Genomic DNA, 27,279 nt, shown 5'->3' with positions numbered 1-27,279 from the left:
CGGGGAAGGGAACATTTTCCCCCAGCCCCTTCTGCTGCCAGCCATGTCTCTGTATTTGGATGGCAGGTCATTTAAAAGAGAGGAAGCAGAGAGCTGCTGTCTCTAGGAGCTAAACTACTGAAAAAAGAAAGAAAGAAAGAAAGAAAGAAAGAAAGAAAGAAAGAAAGAAAGAAAGAAAGAAAGGAAGGAAGGAAGGAAGGAAGGAAGGAAGGAAGGAAGGAAGGAAGAAATGAAGAAAGAAAGAAAGAAAGAAAGAAAGAAAGAAAGAAAGAAAGAAAGAAAGAAAGAAAGGAAGAAAGAAAGGAAGAAAGAAAGAGAGCGAAAACAAAAGCAGAAAGTTTTTGGTAAAGAAGAATGGCCAAAAATTTGGACTTGGCTTACAAGAACAAAATAAAACTAGTTAAAAAGTTAACCAGTATTTTGAGAAAATATACCATTCTCTGGCAGCTAAATTTTGTAATCTAACCAGGTAATAATGGTTAAATGCCAGAGCCAGTTAATAGTATGCAGAAGTACCGGCTATAATGAAATAAAGCAAGCTATAGGACATTTGTGCTTACAAAATGTATTATATTGTTAATACTTAGACTTAAAATAAAAAGCTAAAGTTAAAGTTGCAACCATGAGCACCAAATGCTAACCAGAAACTGGAATGTTCCATTTCCTGTGATAGAAAAACAACGACCTAAGTAATCTAGTAAAAAGCTTGAAGCAGCTTCTAAGCCCATGAATCTCAATCATTTGGATATTGTACAGGACCAGACTAAAACCAGATGTTTAAACTGAGATTCAGAACATTAACAAAACTTCAGTTGTAAAATAACAATGGAAATCATGTACTGAAAGGTCACAACATTAAAAATATTAAAAACCAAAGGCTTAAAAATGTATCTCCTTACTCAAGGTCTATTCGTGTTTAAAAATGTATGTCTAACTTCCTTGTCTTTGCTAACTTTGTTGGGCTTAAGTTGTTTTTTTTTTTAAGTCACATTTTTTATTAAAACCTTGTTTAGTTCCCTGTATATGTTTTTAAAGTCAAGCTTAAAACAAGTGACTAGTCACCCAGTATGTCTAATCAGAGATACTAGGCAGCTCTAAAATACTCCAGAGATCAAAGAAATATGGCATTTAAAGTGATAATTTAAAAAATTATATCAGATAGAGATTTCTAGATCCTATCAGTGACCCAATGTCTTCAAAAAAGATTATGGGACACCACGATGTCTCCACCTGAATGACGACTACTCTGACCACTGGGGCAAGATGCCCCAAAGCTACAACCTGCTGCCAGGACCCAGCCCAAACTGTGGACACTGGAAAATTGAATGCACCACTTTTGCTTAGACAAAATAAAATTAGTCTTTTCCATGTCCTTCTTCCACAAGAACCCATTTTTTCATGTGCCTGGGAAGCCTACTATTCTGATACTTCTGCCTCTAATGCTATGGAGACTTGGGTATAATTGTATATGTATTGGTCCCGGTCATTTTTAATAGATTCAGAAGCTATTTGATCTGTATTTAAGTATAATTCATTTATCTTTCTGAGATCTCTGACAGTACTGATTGCTAGGCTAACTCTAGATTTGTTAGCTTGACAAGATTTTAAAAAAAAAGCTTTAAAATATATAAAGGTCTGAGGATATAAAAGCTCATGAACTTTAAGGGTCTCAAAATAATTTAAGATATAAATACAATGATAAATAAATAATTATAATTCTGATAATCTGGTAGAGCAATGACTGCTTACTGTTTGGGTCACAAGCTCAAGATATTAAATTTCTTTTGGTTGTCTTCTGAATATAGGCTTACATGCTTTAAGCTCAAGTCTATGGTTTTTGATAGGACTCAAAGATATGAGTGTATTTCTGCTGTTTTACAGACAACTGTTAGCTGCTTTTTCTTTGTTTTCTTATTTGTTTGCTTGTTTTTTCGATATAGGATTTCTCTGTTTTGTTTTGAAGCCATAAAATTTAACAAGATTCACATATTCTTGGGAGGCATCCTGTCCTTGAAGATACATTTTGAGTTATTAATGGCTCTTTGTTAGGTTTTCTTTTTAAAAAACTTTATTTATTAAGTATACAGTGTTCTACCTGCATATGTCCCTGCATGCTAGAATAGGGCACCATATCTCATTACAGATGGCTGTGAGCCACCATGTGGTTTCTGGGAATTGAACTCAGGACCTTTGGAAGTGTAGCCAGTGCTCTTAACCTCTGAGCCATCTCTCTAGGCCCTCTTTGTTAGGTTTTTCACACCCCAAAACTGACCAATGGTTTCAGAAACTACCTTATTCTTACTCAATCCCAAGACAATAGGACATGAACTCCCCTAATTAGGGCATTTACCCTTTAAAAGTTCTATGCTCTCAAGGTTCCCCTGCCACACTTTCCATACCCACCATGCTGGAGTGCTAAAAAAGGTGATGATCCAAACTTGAGTTTGCATATTAAAATTCCTCATGTAATTTGCATTGGAAATCTGGCTCTGTGAATTCAACTGGGAACCAAAATCTTAGACATAAATGTTGAGAGACAATACAGGGTAACAAATAAAAAGCACAATGTTAGGGATGGTCTACCCATTTTGGAATTGTTGGTCAGAGGTACTTATAGACCCCAAATATTACAAACTATTTTTATTGGTCTTGGTTACTTCCATAAAGTGACAGTTAATTCCTATTGTTGAAGCTATCACAAACATGAGTAGTAGACATGGACAATTCAAGTTGGTTTTGCCAGTAAGCTTCATTCCTACTGGTTAATTACATTGACTGATGAAAGAGAAAAAGTAATCATCAATTGTATACAGCTATCAACCCTGAAAGCCACCGTAGCAGCCTTCCTGGAAATATAAGCCCACCGGTGCCATAGTAACACATATCCTGGGAATAACCACAAGATTTTGATTGGTTCTTAGACCCATTCTACGAGAAGGAACCAACTCCTGGCATAATTACTAGGACGAGGAGCTGTGGCTAAAGATATCACAGGCCCTAGAAAAAACAGATCCTACTAATATGGCTCTGCAAATGAGATATAGGGTTAAAATCACTCCTAATAACTTCTTGTTATAGACATAGCTTAATGCTTGTCTCCAACCTCGTGAAAGAGGCTGCTTTTTGCAATAGAGGGCAGTCAACATGGAGAAGCACAACTGCTCAAGTGCCCAGAATGAAAGACTTCAACGTGTTCAGCTCTAAATGGGACACCTAGAATAAAACCCATTCTTTCAAGGTTCAGGAATAATTATAGAAGAAGAGGCCAAGAAGTGATAGAAATAGATGATTACTAATATATATGTGTTAAAATTGTTTTATAGACGCAATAGCTCAGTTGAATTCAAACTATTTAATATTCAAAGTAAGCTCAAGTCAGAAAAAAAATATCTCATCGAAGAGTTGGGATGGGGAGCATGAAAACCTAGTCTGTTTGGATTTTCACCTTCCTAGACCTGGATGGAGGGGGGAGGACCTTGGACTTCCCACAGGGCAGGGAACCCTGACTGCTCTTTGGACTGGAGGGGGGAGGGGAGGGGAAGAGGGGGAAGGAAATGGGAGGCAGGGAGGAGGCAGAAATTTTTAAATAAAAAAATAAATAATAAATGATAATAAAAAAAAACCTAGAACTCCCTCTTAAGTAATAGTCACTTAGCAGCAATTACTACCCGGGATTAAGCTAAGTACTTTTCAAGTATTGCATCTTAGTTACAAAACAAATAATACTGTTAACTCCAACAACCTGAGAGATGAAATAACTATCCTTTGCTATCAGCTACCACATGCTGCAGTAGGAGCACAAATCGGTAGTGTGGGCTGGGTAAAAGATTGTGCCCTAACAACACTGCAGTACTAGCATTTCAAAACGTTTGACCTTTTACTCCTAATTATTTAATAACTACCATAATGCCAGAAAACAACAGTTATCATCATCTATTAACATTTTGTAGCATTGTTCAGGTGGCTAAGTGTCATATTTTGATTTCAGAGTCCTAATTTAGGTAGATGCTTATATGACTTAGCTTTGCAGGTTTTATTTATAGTAATTTATGGAGATGTATTTACATAACTATCTGATGTAGAATTTTCACTTTTTTATTTCAGCCTTATTTATAATGAGAAGTGCTATAAATGACCACAAATACACAATTCTAGCCATTTAATATTTACATTCACATTTTTAAAAAGATCATTTTCCTTTTAATTTTAATATAAAGGAGAGGTACAAGGTCAAAAATAAAGGCCCACAACAAAGCTAAGAGCTGGAAATTTTGCTTCAAAGTGCTGACATGCTTCAGTACTCCTAAATATCTAACTTGCTTCAGAGAAAAATGGATTTCTAGTTTCAAAAACACACTGGAGCTCTCTAACTCAATGTCTGCCTGGCTCATCCTTGATAAAAAAGGCGTTGAAAATTACTATCATCATAATCAGCATAATCAATACTCTGAAAAGACTGCACACATCAGCTGTGATAGAGTAAGAAATGCACTCTCTCTTTTGTGAATCTAAGCTGCCATTTCAAGCGAGAGCAATTTTGAGCACCTTGAATTTTTCAGTGTACCTTCTGCAGGCTATTTTAATGTGGTATTTGAAGTATTTTAATGAAATGTGATATTCTCTGCTTTTTGAAAAAAAAGATTAAGTGGAGAAAGAGAGAAAAACATATGAAGTAAAAATTATTGTCCCTGAGGATAGGATACAAAAAGGTGATTACTTACTTGCAACAATAAAATCTGGATGTTGCTTATTTACGTTATTAGCTTTTTCTAGAGGGCAACAGTCCATGTGTGATTTGTTTTCTTCATTTATACAAACATTTAGCAAAAAGCTAAGTTTTGCTAGCAAAAGAGGAACACTGGCTTATTGCACCATTTTGTTTTTATTCTAAAAAAAAATGTGTTTGTTTTTATTGTTACTGCTAACATGAGTGCGATGTCAATTTCCTTGTTTTACTGCTCATTTGCTCCGGTTTTGCCAGTGATGCAAATGCACAGTGGTATAAAACTGCACATGGGAATGTGGGAGGAGCAACGTGATGCTCTCCAGTCAGACCTGCTAGCAACTTATATATTGAAATTATGTGGAATCCAGATAATTATACAAGCCAGCTAAGCAAATAACAGCACATAAAATACCTATGGCAAATATAAGTTCTGAACATATTTCTGGTGTACAATAAGAGTTATCTAGCAGTGACAATAAATCCTAATTAAATAAATATCAAGCTGCATATTCTGGAGTATTTTACTATGAAAAATAATATTTTATAAAAAGATAGAGTTCATGGTAGAGCAAAATTTATCAGAACCTGTCTCAAAGAATAAAAGCATGTACCACAGTACTTGTGGTATAGAAATATTATGATAAATCATAAATTTAGTAAAAGTAAAAAATAAAATCATACGCTTTATTAGCAAATGAAGATTTTACTCAACCTAATAATATTTTGTCTGTTTTATTTCTGTTCTGAAGGTATCTTTGGGATACTCACAAGTCAAACACAAACCCTGTTGTTGTTTGAAAGTCACACTGTCACAGTTACTCGAAGAAGTCTCTCTATTTTATAAATAAAAAATATGGTATATGTGTTTATGCTAGTGATGTTCATTAGTATATGGCATGAAGCATCCTCTAACTTTTTTACTAATTCTAGGTTGTGAAGAAACCTAACTACCCTCTTATTCACTATGGTAGTTACTGAACTCATACCCTGGTATTATCATATTTCATTTTTAAAAAGTTTCCTATTCAAATCATTTAATAAGAATCAGGTAACCATGCTTCTACAATCCTTCCTAAAGCTAACATCAAAAAGTCAAATGACTAGTTTTCCTCTTTCTTTTGTCATTCCAATACCAGAAAAAGAAATGCAAGCATTGATGGTTTTAAAATACTAAGAACATTCGTTGAAGCGGTCAAGTCAGTATTAAGAGGAATAAAGCCAACTGTACTATGGTCTTACAAACTTTTATTAGGTTATGGATATTCTCCACCATAAATATACTGATCGAAATTATAAAAGGACAGAGAGGAAAAAAATACTATATAAGAATCCCACATGTACCGTAATTGATCAATAGTTGCCTACTATTGACAGTTAATATTATAATTATTAATATGCATAACCAACTCTATTTGTCAGATGACTTGTCTAGAAAGAGACTTAATACCAAAATTCCAGGAGTGAGAGCTGGTGTTAGATGACAGCACTTGACACTCTCTTACTCCCCTAGAGCTTGCATTCCTACCAAAGAAGGACAAAACCCTCAAACTCTGCCTCTTCTCTAAATAATTTAGAACTTCCTGTTCCAGGTGAAAATCATCTCTAGAGTAAGAGTACAAGGCATGCTCCATCACTCAAAATCCAATGGTTGGTAAATCACTATGGTGATTTTTGAGGTCACTTGACAGCAGTGGAGACCTTAGTCAGTTGTAGCTTATAGGCTCCTTCATATACATCACCCCAACACCAAAAGTCCCAAATCCACTGCCCTGAATCTCTGTCGTGAAGTGATTTATCAAAGAAAATGTTGAGATGTAACTCATGCTTAAGCATACGGGTGATTTTGGCTCATAGACGGCTGGGGCAGAAAGATGCTGAGCACATCCTGGGCCAGAGAGTACAACCTTGTCAAAAACAAAAGCAAGCAAACAAAAAGCTTTGTTTTTCAAGGCTAAATAAAAATATGATATCATGAAGGAAAATTTGAGTGTTTCCCCTTTCCAGAGAGCCCTGGAAAAAGAAAGTACAATGTATATTATGTTGTAAATTCTCTAAAGGAATTCAAGAACAATCTTAGATTGGACCATTTTGCTTGTCAAACAAGTTAGCATACTTAATGACGTAATTTCCTCAGGAAACTGCTTGTAAGTGAAGGATAACAATCAAATGATTAAAGAATTGCAATCAGACTCAGTTAGAATCTGGGTTTTTCCACAATATTCATATTCACCACTTAATCTCTCCACAGAGCACGCACACTTTTCCCACATAAACCAACCCAGTTTATTCACACTCCCCAAAGTCATCCTATCCTTCAGACTCTAAGTTTACCTCAGTCCTGGGGGCTAAACAAACATGGCCTAAGAAAATGTAGGAAACTCCTTGCTTTTAGGTTTGGGTAGATGAGAATATGTCAGAATTCTAGCCAATAATCATGAAAAGTGAATCTGTTGCACTACATCTAGCTCAACATTTCCGTCACTTATGGGGGATTAACCACAGGAGAACTCCTTTTCCTTGTCTCTAGACACTGCTATTGTTTGGCCCATCCGTACCATGAGCCAATAAAGAAAGAAAGAGAACAAAAGCCAGAATGTACACCAAAGGATGGACTAAATAAACCTGAAGCAACAGTATTTGGCCATGAACTGATCAATGGTTTATTCTTGGAAATGGAAATTAAAACTATAAAGACACAAGAAAGTACATAAAAACATATCAGAGATCCTCAAGTCATTAATATAATAGACTTATCAGTCCAAGAAAGTGGAATAACTCTGCCACTTTGGCACCATACAGTGATAGATACCTACCAGTGAATGGCAAAGGCCACATGATGATGACCTGTCATCTGGTGTCAAGAGTGTGTACCAAAGACTCACAGGTAAAGAACCCTGACTCTCACTGGTATAGCAAGCTTTCTTTTGGGCCACCAACCAGCTCTAAAATTGTTGGGAGCCATGCAACCTAGTCGTGGATCAGGATTTGACTACCTGTCCAACAGGTTTCCTCAGGGCAAAACACCCACTGAAATGGATTCTCCCTTGGCAAGGACCAATAGACCAAAGGACAACACAGGAATTTGCAAAATTCTGGCAACTTGCAGGTCTTCTTCTCTCTCATTATGTTTTTTGATTTTTTGGGCAGTTTTTAGTTTTACTTTCTCAGTCACACACACAACAGCTATAATTTTCTCTGGAAAATCTTTTCTTTCTCAAATACTTTACTAAGACTCAGCAGGGGACTAATGTGTCTCAAATCTCTTTTTCGGGATTACTAACCACAACTCCTAATCCTGGGAACTTTTCTGATTCAATAGAGACAATTAGGTACATAAAAGAAAAACAACACTTGGAACATTAACCATGTCTCACAGTTCTGTAAAGGAGAATTGGGAAAAGGCCTTAGGAATACACATAGTGCCAACTGTTGAGAGTAAATTCCCTGGACACCAAGCAGATAGAATCAATTATAGTCTTTAGTCTAATCCAATGAGAAAAATGCAATATAAAATATGGGATGGATAGATACAACTTTTCCGTACAAAACAGCTTACATTGGAGAAAGAAGTATGGTATAGTGGAATGGGAAAAGAGTGCCTAATCAAAGTCTGTCTTTTACAGAGAGATTGAGACATGGGACCTTTTGTAGAAAAGGGAACTGTATAAAAGCATGTCTTGCAGACATTAAAAAATTGCTTGGGTTTGATTATTGTTGTCCTTAAGCACTGTATACATTTCTATTACTTTTTAACTTTGTATCCACAAGTATCTGCCAGCTGCTATAAGTGCTGTGAGAGCAGGAGGTCGGGCTGGACAATGAGTCAAGTTTGCAAAAATGCAGAACTCTATGTCTAGAATAAGGTTATGTAGTGAGTAGAAAACCATATTTGAAGAAACATAAAGGGCAACAATGGGGTCTTTTATAATGATTACTATGTATTTCTTAAAATATGATATATTTCTTGAAAGTCGAAAATTGACGCCAATAATAAAGCTGTTCAGCTCAGCTAAAGTATAAAGACAGTTCAAGCTATTGGGGCCACTTGAGTACAGGCCACCTGGTGGTCAGAATTTTTCTTTGCTCTATCACCCCTTACCCATGTCAGGACCTGAACCTGAGCAGAGGCTGTACCCAAGATACAAATAAGGAAATGGAGACTGACTATTAGTTATGAATATATTTATATGACTATTAGTTATGAATATATTTATATTCATAACTAATTCATATTCTATATATTCTATATAATTCATAACTAATATTCATATTCATAACTAATAGTCTTCCCTATGCTTGCGGGACTAGCTCTTATAACTTATTTTAACCTGTTTGTCTTCATCTATGTTTACCTCAGGGCTTTTTGCCTTTCTTTCATTCTGTGTGTCCTACTCTGTGTCTGGCTGGCTGGCCCCAGGCCTATCCCTCTCTTTTCCTTCCCGCTCTCCTCCCCTCCCGTCTACTCTCCTCTCCTCCCCTTTTCTATCCTCTCTTGTCTTCTCTTCTCTTTTCCTGAGTCTAGATGTCCCCTACTACTTATTCTTTCTGCCCACTAGCCCTGCCTATCACTCTGCTGCTAGCTATTTGTCATTCAACTTTTTATTAGACCAATCAGGTGTTTTAGGCAGGCAAGTTAAAACAGCTACACATATTCACATAATTAAGCAAATGCAGCATAAATAAGCGCTACATCCCTTAACATAGTTAAAGTAATATTCCACAACACACTGGGGCTCCAACTCATCTCACACCCTGCTGCTGACAGAGTCTACACATCTGGGCTTCCATGTGCCCATTCACAAGCTTCTTTGTCTATATCTGATCATGCTGTTCTTGCTCTAGACACAGTTCTGTTATTTTGTTTGAATAGCTAACTGTGTATCCACCTTCAACCTTGACTGCCTCATAGGCTGATCTTTATAGCAAGTGCTTCTTTCCTGCAACTAGTTTATTCATGGTCTTATCAGCACAGCAACAATTCTACATTATATCAACCAGCCTACTCCTGGAACATCTTCATTTCAGCTGTAGTCTCTTCCACTCGTTTTATAACAAGACATATGCAAATAGATAAACAGACGGATAAATTGATGGGTTGATTTATGAAAAATTACTGAATGATGTGTAATGTGTGATAAGAGAGTTAATATTAGTTATTAAGATCAAAATAATATAATATGCATATTGACATCAGCTTGAGTACCAAGATTATCTGGGGCATCGCTACAACACAAACCAACCCACCTTGTAAATTTACCTTTATTCCCTAAATTCTGACATCGTGAAAACACAGAATATTGTTCCTCTGTTTCTAGCATAGCATGCTCATGATCATATTAACTAACAAAGCTATCTGTTCTGAATTTTCTGTAACTTACCAAAGAATTAAAAATTATTTCACTTTTACAAAAAGCATTTAGACTTCATTTAGTTCAGTTTTGACTCTACATAGTAAAATGCCATGTGATTGCTTTAATAACCCACCCACAGTGTGAATAATACAAAAAATCTATTCAAATCAGTTAAAATGTATTTAGCTCTTATGTATCATATTTACATATCTGTATTCTACATACTGCGTGAATGCATCATATATTCACTTCCTATGCATTAACTACATAATCTGTGCAGACTTTCTACCCTTAAATAGTAAAGTATTCAAAATATATACCTGATTATTTAATTTTCTGAGATTAAAAAGAGCATAAGACTATCTCATGCTTTCAAAGACATAAAAATGGGAAATTTATGATTTTCCTTACTGCTTGTTCAGTTGAATAAAATTTGGTCAACACTGAAGATGAGTGACTTGACAGACCTTTCCAGGGGTTAGATTTGTACATCAATTAGGCAGGAAAATCCCCCTCAAGGGCTTACAGCATAGGAGTGGCAACAGTTTCACTGCGTGAACACAGCAAATACTGTGATAAGTTGTTTCTCCTTTTGTGGTTCCCCTCCTCTCACATCCACACCCTCTGTTGTCCACTCTCGGTCTAAACAGCACCAGCAGAGTCTCTTATTGGACTGTGTTTCCTGTTCACATCTTCACTTTCACCGTCATCCTGCTTCCAGTCCACAGGAGTCACGAGTGGAACACCCCTTTTCTTTTGCAAACCATGCACATACTTCAGAAATACTCACACAGTCACAGCATTGATCATGCAATCCTCTTATCCATAATCTTCTGCCAGTTCTTCTATGGAGGACAAAATTCAAACTCTTTCATTTGTAAATCCTCCTACAATCCCCCTGAGATACTTCACATATACTGTGGTATATACGTTAGTCTACTTGCAGTTTTGTCCTTGGACCTGCCCTGGGGAGGACACCAATTACAGATTTAGACTGAATCAATACATGACTTTTAATTGGTAAAAATTAATTTCCTTCTGGAATACTCTGTCCAAGAAGCTTTACTTCATCACTTCTATCATGCCAGCCTGTGAAGCACATCCTAGTTTATGTGACAGCTCTTTTGTGCATCTTGTCTCCCTAAGTGTGAGCTCATATCCTTCAAGTCCATCTCAGTAGGAACAATACCTCACATTATACAGGAATAAAATTCATTTTGAGCAGAGTTTAGTGTGCACAGGGGAACTTCTTTCTTTGTTCTGCATGCATGTTTACTAAGCAGGAGATACTTAGAAAACACTATAGAAAGACTAGAATGAGCAAGGCAACACAATAATGTAGGATCGGTTTCATTCATCTTCTCATCAGAGAGGCATGAACTTATTATACACTTGAGAGTGACTACCTTCGGACTGCCTTATGTATGTAGAAAAGTTGCAAATGCAAAGAGACACAAAAGCTTCTATATGACACTGGAAAGGCAATGATAAGCAGAAGTGGCGCATCATGGGGCAAAAGTAAACAGGAAAGAATAAACTTGGTACCTAGAATGAGAACGGAAACACATGAGGCATTTCCTCTTTTGTAGAACTCTAAGCAATTCTATGACCCCAGGCTTGCCTTGAATTTGTGTTCTTTTTCTCTCCATCTCCTGAATGCTGTTATTACAACTGTGTACCACCAGGGTTGGCAGGAATATGTGGTTAAAGACAGCGTATATCCTCTCCAAGGATTGGAGACATGTTTGCATTTTTTTCTCTAAGAAAATTACTATACATGCTAACATTACAAAACTAAACAGACTCTTTAACTATTATAAGTACTACTCCGCGATTAAAAATAAGAGATTTCTTTGGAACTTAATGCACAAAATCATACCTTTCTGTTCATTCAAATCACATATTACTACCACAACATAAAACCACGTGAGACAGGGTTTCTCACTGGCTCCACGTCCACAGTGTCTAGGAAAAACCTGCTGCCTGCTGCTAAGCTCCTCGTGTAAATTTATGAATTCACTTTAGTAGTCACTTGAATTGTCACAGTATGATATATGGACTGAAGCACATTCTGTTTTGCTATTTCTGAAGGAAATCTCTTCGTGAATATAAAATTGGGCATTGGAAAGACATTTTCAAATCAAATGACTTAAACTATAATATCTGGATATAAAATGAGCATTAAAACTACCTTATTTTTAGAGGATGGGGACAAGGAGAAACTTAAATTCAAATAATATGTTTATGTGGTGCACACAGATTCACAGCTATGACTTAGATTCTTTTATTTAGGAAAAAATGTTAACATTATAAAATTACAATTTCTGGTGCTTTCAGACGAGCTATTTTATTAACTAGTGTAGAAGTAAAAATGTATTGAAGATCTGGCTTTTTTTCTTGAAAGTCATGTGTCACACCTGTAAACTACAAGCAAAATTCTGCCCTGCAGAATACAGTAACTTTCAAAATATAGAGAATTAGTTTCAAATATTTCATTACTAAGTTGAAGTTGTTTCATGAGGAAGAATGACATAAGAAGGAGATGCAAGATAAACTCCAGCCATGATTCAGCACCGAGACCCTGAGGCAGACAATGGCCTGTGAGACAAGGGATGGTTTCCCTGGAGAAGGGTAGAGATTACATTTCAAGAAGTATATGGTAAGAAAAGTTAGTGAGTGAACATCACTGGTTGTTGAAGGAATGGTTTAGTTGTAACACAATAAATATCAATTATAAACAGGCTTTATACCATGAGTAGTTTACGGTAAAAATCTTCTCTGAGAAGTGCATGCAGGAAATAAGCCTTGGGTCTTCAGCAGGGCTAAAGAGCAGAAGGCAGGCTTGGAATGAAGGGGACCTTAGGCAAGTGCTTCAGTAGCATAAATAAGAAGCATGATAAGAATCAACCTTAAAAGAAAAGGTTAAGCTAAGAACTAAACAAGCTGTCAAAGTAACAAATACTGCTCTAACGTTTTGAAATGGAAAGATCTAGAGTTATTATATCCATACAGGGTGGTGTGGTGATAGATCAATAGAAAAGATGTTCTTATTTTATATTACTTATATCATAAATGAACAACAAAAGTTGATTATAGAAATTATGTTAATTATACCAAGTAGTTAATATATATCCATTTTTAGTATATATCCCATACACATACAGTGATATGTGCATATATGCATTCATCAATATAACTGAAATTATATAAATAACTAAATTCAAACCATGACCAGGCTTTTTTATTGTTTGCTTGTATTTATTTAATTAGGCTTTCTGTATGTATTTGCCTAGGTACACGTGTGCCATGTTACATGTATGGAGAGCAAAGGACAACTTTTGGTTGGTTCTCTCCTCTATGTTTATTCTGGGGCTCACATTCAGGTCATCAAGGTTAGTGAAAAACACTTTTACCTGCGAGTCACCTTGCCAGTCTTTGACCAAGTTTCAGTATATTATTAAATGTATAAAATTTATGTAGGGAATTTTTAAATAAAAGATAGAAAGTAATGTGGAATACATGTGTAACTTCAAGGGAACAGTCCTTCCTAGCCATACAGTACTTGGCAGTGAAGGTGCTAGAACAATCTTATAAAACATGCTTTCTTTCATGATTGGAGAATAAGGAGTGATGTTCCAAAGTAGTGGTTGCCTTTAAATTGGAGCACCAAGGAAAATGACGTTTCTCCTGAAGTGGTTTATTTCTCATCCTATAAGACTGATGATGTTGGCTAACTTTGTGACCCATCTCCAAGAACTGTTTAAAAACCCATGGAATTCATACTTGGCACCAGGGTTAATATATCCAACCAAATCTGGTCCATATACATCATGCTATTTTCTATGTGTTTAATGTCACTACATCTATTTAAAGAAATCACTGCCAATCTATGGAACAGGTGAAGCATATTAGTAGATCATTCTGAGTACAAAATTCCTAATCAGATAATTGTACACGATCACAATTAAGACCCAGCACATCTCTGCAAGGTATTTTTCATTATCACAAAGACACTGGTTAGAAAAATGAGTTCTATTCCATACAAATACTTCAGATATCAGAACAAGAGGCAACCCTGAAAAGTTGTACAAGTAAGCACAATACCATCAAAAGTTAAATAGTCACTGAACATTAAACAGAGCAAAGAGGAGACCCTGACCAAAACTTCAGAAACAAACTCTACAGAAGCTTCAGAAACTTAATTCCATGATCTTAAATAATGATATTCCTCATATGGTCAATAATATTTTACACTTTCATCTGTTTTTTATGTTATTTATTTGTTATAATCTTTATTTTTTTCCTTGTATGATACATTATATTTTACCATAATATAAATAAAAATCAATCAATAAATACATGCAAATCTTTGTTTGGTAGTAATTTGAATTTCAGTATTCACTGTCTATACTGTCAAATAAATAATACCCTAGATGTAAGAAAAGAGAACCAACTTCAAAATCCCTAACTTCCTTCTAGAGCTGGATATTGTAATATTGGCTATGAGAATGCAGAGCTTTGATTTTGTTGTTTAAAGGGCATTTAGTCATATTTGTGTTTGCTATAAGCATATTTGGTAAGCATAATAATGAGATTCTGATTTTCTCCCTGATCTTAAAACAACATAAGTATTTCTGTAGAATCTGTGACTTATCTGTGAAATAAAACATGGGACAGGATTTTTCTCAATTTGTGTGAAGATTAATAATACATATAACATAATTAGAATGATACTTGACCATACTAAACTCTTTGTAAATGGCAAGTCTTGTGACAAATACTAAATTCAGTTTTATCATTCATTTTCTTTGTATAGTTTAACTTTTAAGGAGAAATGGGTGATTTACCACATCAACTCATTTGTGGGGAGAGAGCCAAGGTAAAAGAAAATGCTAAAAAGAAAAACCCCTCCATCTATAATTTGCCAACGTAATTACCACATAGTATGTGTTAATTCATTAACATCACTCGTTCCAGGTACCTGTGCAGCTTGCTGATCACCCTTTCTTATCCCTATGGGAATGATGATTATTTCCATTTTGACAAGCCTGAGATGGCAGATTGTCCATTATTAAGCACACATCTGGCCCTGGTTGTTAAGAACTGGTTGTTTTCAATACGTGGACAATATTTCCCCAGAGAGTTAAGCAAGGTTGAAATGTGTTAATCTCCTTTATCCCTATTTACACAGTGATTTTCAAGATAAGTTAAGTGTGCTCTTGCAATACCAGTCTTTTGCTATGATTGTGTGTAAGTCCCATGTAAGAAAGCCAAGAACGTGCAGGCCTTCATTTCCCAGTTTTTCTGCTTTTCCTCTTTGGTCTTTGAATGCTAAGTCCCTTTCTTAAACATATCAAGATCTCATGAAAGTGGAAAGCACCTCAACTTAGAGTTCACAGAACTCACACACCAAGGAAAATATTGCTGATTTTAAAGTAGTACAAAATATTTGCAAAATTGATGAGCTGAAAAGAGAGGTCATGGTGACTCTGAACAAGAAAGGGGTCAAGAGTGGCTGGTCTGCTGTTTGCCATGGTCCTTGGAGATGCACTAAACTTGATCATTGATTTCTGTGTTCTTCTATTTGTCAAATAAAGATGAATGGGATCAATTTAAAGTTCAGTTTAAAATTAAGGAGAAATGCATGTTTGGTCTTCCTTTCCTGCTCATCATTCTCTGATTCCATGCACAAAACATTCTCCTGTAATTTCTTTGTGAAACCTAGGGCTTTCCTGACTCTAACCTCTTGATCTTTAGCTCTCAAGGCTTCTCCACTTCCCAGTCAGAAAGACAAATTGAATACCATGGGTTCATTAATTGATTTACTTTAAATAAATTTTCTGCTTCCAAGTATGTGAAGGGATTTGATTCTTTCTTGAAATGACCCTACATCAAAGAGTCTCTTCAAAAGAGAACAGTTTGTTCTAGCTGTCCCTAGTTATTGGGGCATAAAGGACAGGTGTCTAATCTGCTCCACGCCCTGTTTCTGTCGAAGCAGTTACGGAGAACCCAACTTCATCCTCTGTGGATTTTTGTCCTCTGTGGAACCAGCGTCTCCATTCATCAGCTTCAAGCATGTATGTCCCACTTTTGTACACAAGTGTCCCCTGGCTCAGATCTTCGAATACCCAGACCTGGGAGAACACAGGATGCTGACTCACAATGAACAAACCCTTAGATTAGAGAGAAACATGATTCAATACAAGATGAGAGCATACTTTAACCCCAAAGAACCATAATCTTTGTTCATTAGTGCACAGAAGCTTAACTTAAAAAAGCTGGAAAGAGATCAAGGAGCCTGTAGGGGATCTGACTAAGTCCTCTGCATTTATGTTTTGGATATATAGCTTTGTCTTCTTGTAGTCTCCTAATGGTAGGAGCAAGGTGTGTCTGACTCTTTCACCTGCATATGGGACCTTTTTCCTCCGAATGTGTTGCCTCATCCAATCTTGATGTGATGGTATGTATCTGGTCTTATTGTGATTTCTTAGGCCATGTTTGGTTGTTGTTACTGGGAGACCTGCTTTTTCTGTAAGGAGACTTGGGGTGTGGATCTGGGGGAAAAGAAAGGTGGGGTACAGACTTGGGGAAGGGGAGGAAGGGGAAACTGCAGTCAGGATATAATATATGAGAGAAGAATAAAAATTTAAAAAGGAAAGCTATAAAACATAATAGAATACTATTAGAAAAGTTATCAATATCAGTAATATTTTAGGCAATAAAAGTTAAGAAGGTAGTTTGGATGATGAGGTGATTGGAATTATATACTGAAATTCTTGGTTTCATGCAGAGTAAAATCAACAACACTGAGCTTTAGTACTATAAATTAATTTCAAATATTTTATATAGATTAAATTCTTGACAGATTATTTAACATTCATTTTACTGTAAAAGTAAAGAATGAAGTACATATATGCATAAATATATACATATATGCATATATGTATATAAAGAGAGACTTCCCTGCTTAGATCCGTTTCCTGAATGCTGGGTCTAGTAAAACTGCTCCCTGACTCTCTTCAATTCCTAAAAAACCCCTTGTTCTCTTCTTCCAGAAGTCCTTACATAAGATGTTGCTTACCTTGAATTTTTAGTTTCTCAGGTCATTTATTAATTCATATCTTTATCCTTAATCTCAAAATAAATTTGGTTGAAACCTTCCCCACACACTTTCTAGTCTGTTATACAAGACAACATAGTCCAATATCACAATCTCAAAGCACCTGATGATTTTCCACAGAAGAAAATCACTGTGCCTACCATGATGGTGTTTAAAACTATTGTGACAGGTAAAAAATTATATCAATTATAACAATTTTCTGACTCATTAAATTCTTCTGCACTGGATTACAAAGGAACATAAAAGATGAGTTTTCTCATATTTTGTTTTTATTCCAAATTATCTAATATCTCCTTTTTAGATAATATGGCTAATGTTAATATCCATTTGACTTTCAAAACGAAGTTGAGGAGACAACTGTATTTTATTGTTATCAGTGGATGAACCATGCCACCAGTTCACAATATTAGCGTTCATGTCTTTACTTAAACTGCAACTTAACTAGTAACTGATGGTTAAGATCCTTATAAACTAAGTGAACAAGTCCATTAGGAGGGGAGAGGAAAAAGGAAAGGAACAAAATAGAGGCTAGCCTGGGCTATATTGTGAGTTCCAGCTAAATCTGTTTATAGAGACCAGAATTTAGTTTACAGAACAAAATTATATTTAGCATTCATTTGTATTCAGTACTTTTCATAGTCCCTATAAAAATTTACTTTTAGCATGTATTTATTGATTCTTGGTGGAGGTGAAAGATGGGCGTGTCAGAGAATTGCAAGAATCAATTTGCTCCTTCTGCCATGTGGGTCCTAGAGACTGAACTCAAGCCGTCAGGCTTAATATTGACAGTTTCTTCCTACTAACCCATCGTGCTAATCCTCAAAGGTATGTTTTGCAGAAGCTGAGATATATTACTACTAGAGAAGAAGGGAAGTGATTCTAGTGCTATAGTTAACTTAATCAAAAGCATTTCCAACATCAGTCATCTAACCATGTTTTTGCACCCGTTCTCAAGCCTAAGTTGAAGGTAAAGGTTCAATGGAAGGTGTAATACTTTCCAAATATTTCATATGTTATAGAGGAAATGAGATTGCTGTGTTCTAACTGCCCCAGACCAACTAATTTTAAATTCCAATTTGAATATGTCATAAAGAAAACTGTATATTTCTATAAAAAATAGTGATGTTGAATTCTTGCTAACACTTTAAAACCAATAATATCAACATATTTTTCTCTGTGTTTCATGTACTGTGCTGAACATAAAATAAGTCTGTGGCCAGCAAGGTGATCAGTGGGTTAAATATCTGATACTCATTCTTGATGACTGGCTAACCAAAGAGGCAAGCTCGAGGTTCAGCTAAAGATCCTGCTTAACAGATAAAAAATGAAAAGTGGATGAGGAAAACACCTGGTAAATGATAATCTGCCTCAACACTCATGGGCACCCAAGTGCACAGGCATTTGCATACCCACTTACACACATACATTCACCGCACATGCCATCGTGTACGCAGGCATACATAAGCAAACGTATCCAAAATGTGAGTGGTAGTCATGGTTTTGTATCAATAAGTACCTCAGATTAGGTTTTGTCTTTTGCTTTCTTTTTGCTGGTTTTTCATGCATAGTTGATGGTGGTAAGAAAATAAGGATTTTCCTAGAATGTGTGTTTAGACAGACAGACATATAGATAGATGATAGATTGATAAGGATAGAGATATATAGATTGGTTTTTCAAGACAGGGTTTCCCTTTGTAGCATTGGCTGTCCTGGAATTCATTCCATAGTACAGGCTAACGCCTCCAGAATGCTGGAACTAAAGGCATGAACCACTACAGCCTGGCTGGAATACAGTTTAAATAATAAATCTTAAATCATTTTTGTAAGAACTACTAGGTTGGAAGAACAGCTCAGTGGTAAAGCACTTGCCCAACACGTTCAAGGCCTTGAGTTAAATTCCCAGAACCACCAAAAGAAANTACTTAATTGCACTATATAACTGAAATAGTAAAAATGTCATTTTATGCACTTAATGGAACTTAGAATGTTCTTAGCTTGTATTAAATAATATGAATTATATTTTATAATCAATAACTACTTTCTAAAATAATGTCATTCCCTGGTGGGGATAAATTGGTGACTTATACAAATGTTCCATATGGCATTGTAAAATCCATTCCTAATTCTACTACATATAATAATATACTTTGTAGTCTAATACCTAAAAAATTTCAAATACTTCAACATCTATTCAAATTATTTGCCTATTTTATAGATATCTTTTAAACTATTTATTGAATGACTTGGACTCTTTGTTCAAATCCTTCTTTAGTTCTAATCACCAGGAATTTGCTTTCATAAATTTTAAATGTCACCTATAAATCAGAAAGGATATTCATAAAATTACTGTAGGTGAAATAACTGCCCTAACATTTGAAAACAAGGATGGTTAATTAAATAAGTGGCCTACTGCTTATGACTACAATTGAGATATGTCCATTAGCAGTGATCGGAACTGTGACAATGTGTTGACATCAAGTTCACTGTGTTCTAAACTTTAAAATTTAATAATTCAAAACAAAAGAGGATAAAGACCAGTATTAACTTGCTGAAAATCTTTAAAACTTGAGAGTTCCCAGTGTTTTACCTGCATGAGGATACCTTGAATTTTGTTACTGTTTTACAATGACAGAAACATTAAATATAAAATACAGGCTCTCAACACTTCTATTTGTCTAATTATTACAGAGCACCTTCTGTGTGAAGCCTATAAGATGTAGTCTTTCTGTATGAGTTTCACTCATAAAACAAAAATGAAATCACAAAATACTCCAAAGATGCATTGAAGACCTGAGTCCCTTTCTAGTGTGATGACTGCATATGCTTTATTTCCAAATTAATGTGGAATATACTGTCCCCAAAGGATACAAAATTTTCTTGACATTTTAAGACATAAAATTTCTAGAACATAGCCATAATATAAACATTCCTGTCAGTATTATTCTTGAGAAAATTCACCTGCTATTCAATAATTACTTCCATACCAAGAAGGAATGTTTCATATTTCTCTGTATGTTTTCTCTCAGACCTAACATAAGGAAACCAGTGGTACAACAAGTACTCAAATACCAGCTGAATGGAGAGATGGCCAAAAATCATTTATAGAAATTATTTGGAATAAATTTTGTGTTATTCTCAGGATTTCAAAGAAATCAATGTGTATTATATGCACAACAGGCATCCTCAAAACAAAAGTTGTGTTCCCATCCAGCAAGTCTCAAATTTAGTTCAAAGTCTCACAGAACTAATAGCATGAACCATTCTGAACACTGCTAGACTAGCTCATATTCTTTACAGAAAGGGATGTAAATGAGAGTTGATTATATAAGAAGACAATGAAATAATGCATTCACATACTATAAATATTACATGTGTAATACTTCTACATGCATATTGCAAGTATTATCTGCTTACTATATGTGTATTGTTCAGGATAGGCTTAAGTTTATCTACAGGGAGTTATTCCTAGAAGGAAGTCTAAAAGCTATGAACAGAGTCCTCAATCCATCTGTTGGTGGAGACAGTCTGCAAATTACTTCATCAAGTGTTTCTTCCTCAACACCTTAGGAGCCGAACCAACATCTATAGCTGAGAATACTAAACTTTCTACCAATACTTAATTGCAAAGAGGAACTGTGCTCTTTTCAAACGGTAATGACATGGCTTACTTACTCCATATGAGGTTAGTTTTCCAAAATAAGAAAGAGGAGGAAAAGAAAGAAGTACAACTGCGAATTGTAAGTAAGAAAACCACCATTTAGAAAGAAAACAAACCAAAGTAGGAGCCATGAATTTATAATGTATAATTCAAATGGAAGAAACCAAAGTTTCCTTCTAGAGTTTTGAGGAATTAGTGTCACATGAAACTTGAATTGAGTTATCTTGAATTATCTTTATCTTTATATTTTTATTTTTATTTTTATTTTTTACTTATTTATTTATTTATTTTGGTTTTTCTTGGAACCTGTCCTGTCATTAGCTCTTATAGACTCAGCTGGCCACATACTCACAGAGATCTGCTTGTCTCTGCCTCCCAAGGGCTGGGATTAAAGGTGTGTGCTATCATTGTCCAGCTGAATTATCTTTATTCTTAGATAGTATCCATGACATTCCTTCAGTCTTCCAGACTCCTGGTATCCTTGTTGCTACAATAAATGGCTACTGTTTAGGGCGAGTATGAGCACTAATTCAATGTAAAATGTTAGTCCTGTGTCATTTGAGCGTCTTTCTTATCACTATTCTATGAGGGAGATATTTTAAAATTACATATTTACACTATAAACATAAGATTGCTAAAATCATGGTCTCCAAATTACTTTTATCCAAGATCATTCACCTAAGTGGGTATAAGCAAAATACTGAAATCTGTTCTCTCTGATTCTTATATCTGGCCTTCAAAGGTTAATAACAAATATGAACCCAATTTAATATTAATATTTTTACAAGGCCTCAAAATCAGTTAAATCTCCTAAACTCTTTGAACATCTAAAACAGTTTATCAGTAGTCATTACTTCATGTCAATGATAAGTGTAAGCAAATTTTTAAAGTAAAGTTAAGCTGGGAAAAAAAAACTTTTCAGACACAGATTTGAAATGACTATGTCCAAGGTTTTAAAGTGACACACGGCGATACATATAGGAAGTGCAGCTAGGCCAGACTCTATATCAGTAAATTCTAAGTAAGGGTGACCCCTTAGAATTGGGACAGAGTTGAAACAAAGAAATAACACTATGCCACTGTAGCCAGTGTGTGCTCTAAGAATTCGATCTATCTCATATTTCCTACACAGATTTCTATTCGAGAAGTAATGAGCCTCATGTCCCGAAAGAAATGTAAATCCCATCACCAGAATCCCTATGCTGAATTTTCTAAGTCGTTTCTATAGGACGAGATAGTTTATCTAAATGTCAGTTAGCACTGTAAATTCATTTAAACATCCATTTAATTATTCAATTGACTCCAGTTAATTCCAATTAACACCTTCTTTTAGATATACAGCAAATAACCCAAGAACTTGTCCTTTAAATTTCTAAGCAAGATGCAAGGTTTTTCTGTCTGAAAAGAAGAGATTCACTGGAAACAAATCTCCACAAAGCATCCATGCATACGTCATTAAGTTACTAATGTGAAACCAAGAAAGATGCCTGTAAAGTCTAAGATAGAATCCCTAACGTATTGGAATGTGAGTTGGTACTGGGAACTGAGAAGGTGATGAAAAGGCAGAGGGCATATTGCCCAGTAGTAGATGCAGAAGATACTTCAGATTAGACCAATAATGGATCATTTATCTAATTCAAATCGAACATTAATGCAAAACTGAACTTCGGGGAATCATTTAAGCGTCATCGAGAGCTTAGTTATACATATATTACTAAAACAAGAAAATGTGGCATGTGGTATATGAAATTTCAATTCTAGAAAACAACTCAATTAAACATAAGAGTGTGTTAAGAAAAAAAAATTTAAAAAGACCTAGACAGAGCCTCTTCTAAGTCAAATTGCATAAAGCTTTAATGTCATTGATAAAACACATAAGCAATGCTTTGGCAGTAATAAATATTTCCGCCTTGAAATTTATGTTATTATTTTGAGATATGGATTATTTAGGTGAAAATATGTTAACCATGCTACAAAAACCACTGCTAAGTTTATTTTCTATTCCAAGCATTCTTGCTTCACTAACTACCTGTTACGTATTTAAACCAATTGCCTACCTGAACTCCAAATATTTTAACAGCAGAAAAATTCCCAGTGACAAGCTAGCATCTAGCCGAGACAACATTGACAAGGAGTAAGAAAGTGGGTGCAGAGCGATTTTAGATTTCTGCTGTGGTTTTTCAATCCCTTGGATGCATTTATGAGGTGGCATAGCTACACCAAGGGAAAATAACAAGAAACATTTGACACTGAAACTGCTTGCCATTTCGATGTGATTGTACCTCTGCTTGCAGCCTCATACACAACCAAGGAAGCACGGATAGACCAAAAAAAAAAAATTAATAAATGCAACAAACGCCTAGCAAGAATTAGAAAGTGGGAAGGAAAAGAGTTCCTTGTCCACAGCGACTGCTCTACAGAGTCAAAATGGAGCGGTGTAGAGTCCCCTTTACTCCCTCAGTATTCCTCTCCCTTTCTCTCCCTCCATCCTCCCTACATCTCCCCAGTCTTGTCCCCTTCCAAGCAGTATTCTTGAAACCCTGCACCAAGCCACTCACCTGTCATCATTTTGCCAGCCTTGGTCCCCTAGCAGCAAATCCCGAAATCTGTACCTGGGAGGCAGAGGGGGTACTTCGCTCTCCAAATCAACCATTCTTCCTTAAGGGGTGGGCAACATCCAACAAGGGATGGAGGAGGGCAGCGAGGAGCAGAGAGTGCTGAAGAGGGGTACCTTTCTGAGGAAGGTGGCAGAAGAGCCTGGGGGGACCCGGAGGAGGAGGAGGAGGAGGGGTCGCTTGGCCGGAAGCTGTGGCTGAAAAGGGGGCTGGCTCCTCTTCCCCAAGGGTGTGATGGGGATGATGCAAACCGAGCACAGGAGCAAAAGTCTGGCTGCGATTCGAACCGGCGCTGCCAAGGAACCGCCCCCAGGTTCGGTGCTGCCTCTGGTCCGTGGGACCGTGGGGCGGGGGTAGGGGGTAGGGAGGCGGGAATGCAAAAGTTTCTTCGCAGACAAAAAAAGAAATAAAAGGAAGAATCGCGCGGTGCCTAGAAAGAGGGCAGGTGGTGGGCGTGAGCTCCGTGTGCTGGCCAGGCACTTTCCTGAAAGGCAGGGACCAGAACCTCCCACCAGGGCATCCCCGGCGGGAGAACTGGCTCTGGGTGCAGCCTGTCGGGGAAGGCGGGAGCGAAGGCTTTGGGCTTGGCTCTCCCTGCTCTCTGCACAGGTCTTTCCAAGCAGTTGCTGGAGACCCAGCCAATGAGCCTCCCCCTCATTAGCATAACACAGTGACGGCATGAGGGTGCCTTGGGGACAACCAATGGGGGCGAGCTCATTAGCCTAATCCTGAGCTCCAGACCCTTCCATGAAGAGGATGAGGGGTCCAAGGAATGATCCCAAGTGTCACCAGCATCCCTGTTGTGGTCGTCTTCAGCTTCAGTGGACTTAGTGGAAATGGATTGTTCCTGAACAGGGAATCCCCGCTCTCAGCACGAGGAAAACCCTTTCTCTCCCCGCCACCCCCCTCCTTTCTCTTACATTCTAAGAAGAAGGAGGTATTTCCCTGGTCTGAGGAAAATTGCTGGGACATCCTTAGGAAGCAGCTATGACGAATATTTCAATGAAAACTAAAAGAGCGTCCCGGAAACAGACAGGGCAAGACTGAGTAGCTGTTGGTAAGTGCCACTGGGAGCTTGTGGTCTCCTAGGTGCCAATGTAGGGGCGGACTTTTCACAGGGTCACAGGAGGAAAAGAACTCAGAACTCCCATTTGGCGATTTACCAGCTCCCTGGACTTTTCTGAACCCTACTATCCTACTATGTTAGGTTCTACTTGCACACATTAGTTTTTCCTTCAGGGACAGATCCCTGAGGCTCATATACGCAGAAACAGCACACTGCACCTCAGGAAAGCAAAGGCAGGCATTGCTCTGGCCCTTACAACAAGATCATCATAAAAACAGGGCCACAATGGAGCCAAACAACAACTTAATAAACACATGCTTTCTAGGGTCAAGATACACATTAAAATGAACCAGGCTTCTGCAGTCTTAAAGTGAGAGTTTAAATAAGAAACAGCAAAATGAAGATCAGGTAAACTTTTTTTTCTTGTTGTATTTGTTCTCAGTTTGGGGGGAAGTAAAGTATACTTATCAAAGATATAGTAATTAATTCATTTTGAATAATTCTTAATGGAGATCATTCAGCAGAGAAGCCATACAGAGAGCTAAAATGCAGAAAGAAATCAACAAAATTGTCGTGAAAGCAAATGAATTAATAGCAACAAACAGTTGAAGAGGCACGGCCATGCTTTCTTGTGCCTTCTCCTTCCTGCTCCTTCCTCTGTCCTAGCTTTAGATTCCCCAACTCTTCCAAGTTTGGTGAATGTGTTGTGTTCTTCCTTTAAACCCACCAAACTTCATTTTGCTAGTGGTGTTAATTATAATCTTTAGTAATGGTCTATGTATTTTAAAGGTCTTTTCTCCTCCTTTTTCTGTTCAGTGCCATCAAAATAGTCAAACCTCGTCCCATAGATGTATTGAGATGCTAACTAAAAAAAACAAATGAAATAACTATCACCTGCTAGATGCAGAGTAAATGATCTTTTAAGATAGAGCTGAGCTTCTTATTTTCTTTTTTGTGGAAATCTAAGTTGAGAGCTGAGTGATCAGATTACAGTGCAGCATAGAATGAATGACTCTATTAAAAAGAATAAGTAAAGATCTGATTGGCTCCTAACGTCACACACAATTAGCCTTGAAAGACACTACTCATTATTTCCTACTGTACTCAGCCAAAACAGTTAGACACAACTATGAGAAGGGAACACTGGCTTTCTCTGTACCACAAAGCATTGATAACAATAGTAAAAAGTTCCCAATTGTCCAACTTTAGGAAAGAGCAATTCAATAATCATGGGTATCAAATAACTTCAGATATTTATAATTGAGAGATCTTTTTGCTCTACCTTTTTCCACTTTTAGTTGCAGAGTTTTCCTTTTGCCATTAATGTTGGCTTCTAGTTCTCGCACCTGCTTTACACTTTTATTCCTTTGTTTCTTCTCATGTCAAGGTATTCCCTGCTGCTACAACATGGTTTCCAGGCTGACTTCAGTTTCTCTTCACTGTGTGATTCTAGGATTTTTATCTCATCTAGTCTTCTTTTTCTGTGTATATGGAAAAGGTTTTAATCTACTATGGCATGAGATTCAATTTCGGGAAATAAATTGAAACTTGGTGCTTCACATTAAATTCCTAAACTATGTGATCCTAGCTAGTGTTGTCAGATTTCCTATACATTTCCTAGTATGGATGAATAGAAGAAGAGCTATCTATCTATCTATCTATCTATCTATCTATCTATCTATCTATCTATCTATGTTAATCCTTTATCAGATATCTTTGTTAATCCTTATCAGATATCTACACCTATTATTGGTATCTATCTATCTATCTATCTAGCTAGCTAGCTAGCTAGCTATTATCTATCTATCTATCATCTATCTAGCTATTATCTATCTATCATCTATCTAGCTATTATCTATCTATCTATCTATCTATCTATCTATCTATCGTCGATCTATTTATCTATCTATCATCTATCTATCTATATGTTAATCCTTTATCAGATATTTTTGTTAATCTTTGTCAGATATCTACACCTATTATTGGTATCTATTTATCTATCTATCTATCTATCTATCTATCTATCTATCTATCTATCTATCATCTATCTACCTATCTACCTCTGACTCTCTCTGTGTCTCTGTACATACACATCTTACATTCAAGTCTCCAGTATTTAAGGAATCTAAGGAGTTATTTGATGTAAAGTTTATTTTTTGTTTTGTTCAGTTTTGATAGGTTCCCCAGATGATACTCTTCAGTTTACACAAGAGCTAACATTGGGTAATTCATATCATTTTCCTACAAATGTCATTTCTTCCTTACATTAATCAAACCCCATCTCCACTTAACTTCTGTACATTGGGGCTTGCAGTGTCCTTCAAAATTAACACACACACACACACACACACACACACACACAGACACCACAAGAAAAGAGATCGATCACATAAAAACACTAGAGAAGATTAGTCACACACAATTTTTAAGCAACAGAGGAACCTTGTCACAAGCATACCTCACCAAAAATTTTCTAAACATAAACAAAACTATGCCCATATTTCCATATATTGTTTATAAATGCTCTTTTACATTTAAAGGGAGATATGTTGTAGAGATTAATAATTTGCTTTGTTATAGATCTTGTTTATTGATTCAAATTTAAGGTAAATTTTGTTATATGTATTTCTAATCTTGATTAAGGTATTGTGATTGTGTAGCTCATTTAAAAATGTAATGTATAATTAACAAATATAGGTTAATAGAGCATCATCTTTAATAGTCAAGATTGTAGTCATGATAG

The 27,279-nt window shown here is 36.3% G+C and overlaps 1 protein-coding gene across 1 annotated transcript in view; it reads right to left on the bottom strand.

Annotated features, from left to right (window-relative positions):
• Positions 1–24,008, bottom strand: part of Kcnt2 (potassium sodium-activated channel subfamily T member 2) — a 351,264-nt gene extending 327,256 nt beyond the window's left edge. Inside the window, exon 1 of the mRNA XM_050119976.1 lies at positions 23,414–24,008. Coding sequence (XP_049975933.1) covers positions 23,414–23,508 — 95 coding nt within the window. The 5' untranslated portion in view covers positions 23,509–24,008. The remainder of the gene's footprint in view (positions 1–23,413) is intronic.
• Between the last annotated feature and the right edge of the window lie 3,271 nt (positions 24,009–27,279).

This window comes from Alexandromys fortis, unplaced genomic scaffold (assembly GCF_014885135.2).
Source record: "Alexandromys fortis isolate MF-2015 unplaced genomic scaffold, M_Fortis_MF-2015_v1.1 scaffold_142, whole genome shotgun sequence".
In the NCBI taxonomy this organism is placed as follows: Eukaryota; Metazoa; Chordata; class Mammalia; order Rodentia; family Cricetidae; genus Alexandromys; species Alexandromys fortis.
Note: the sequence above shows the minus strand (reverse complement) of the source record. Positions and strands in the feature narration are given on the sequence as shown.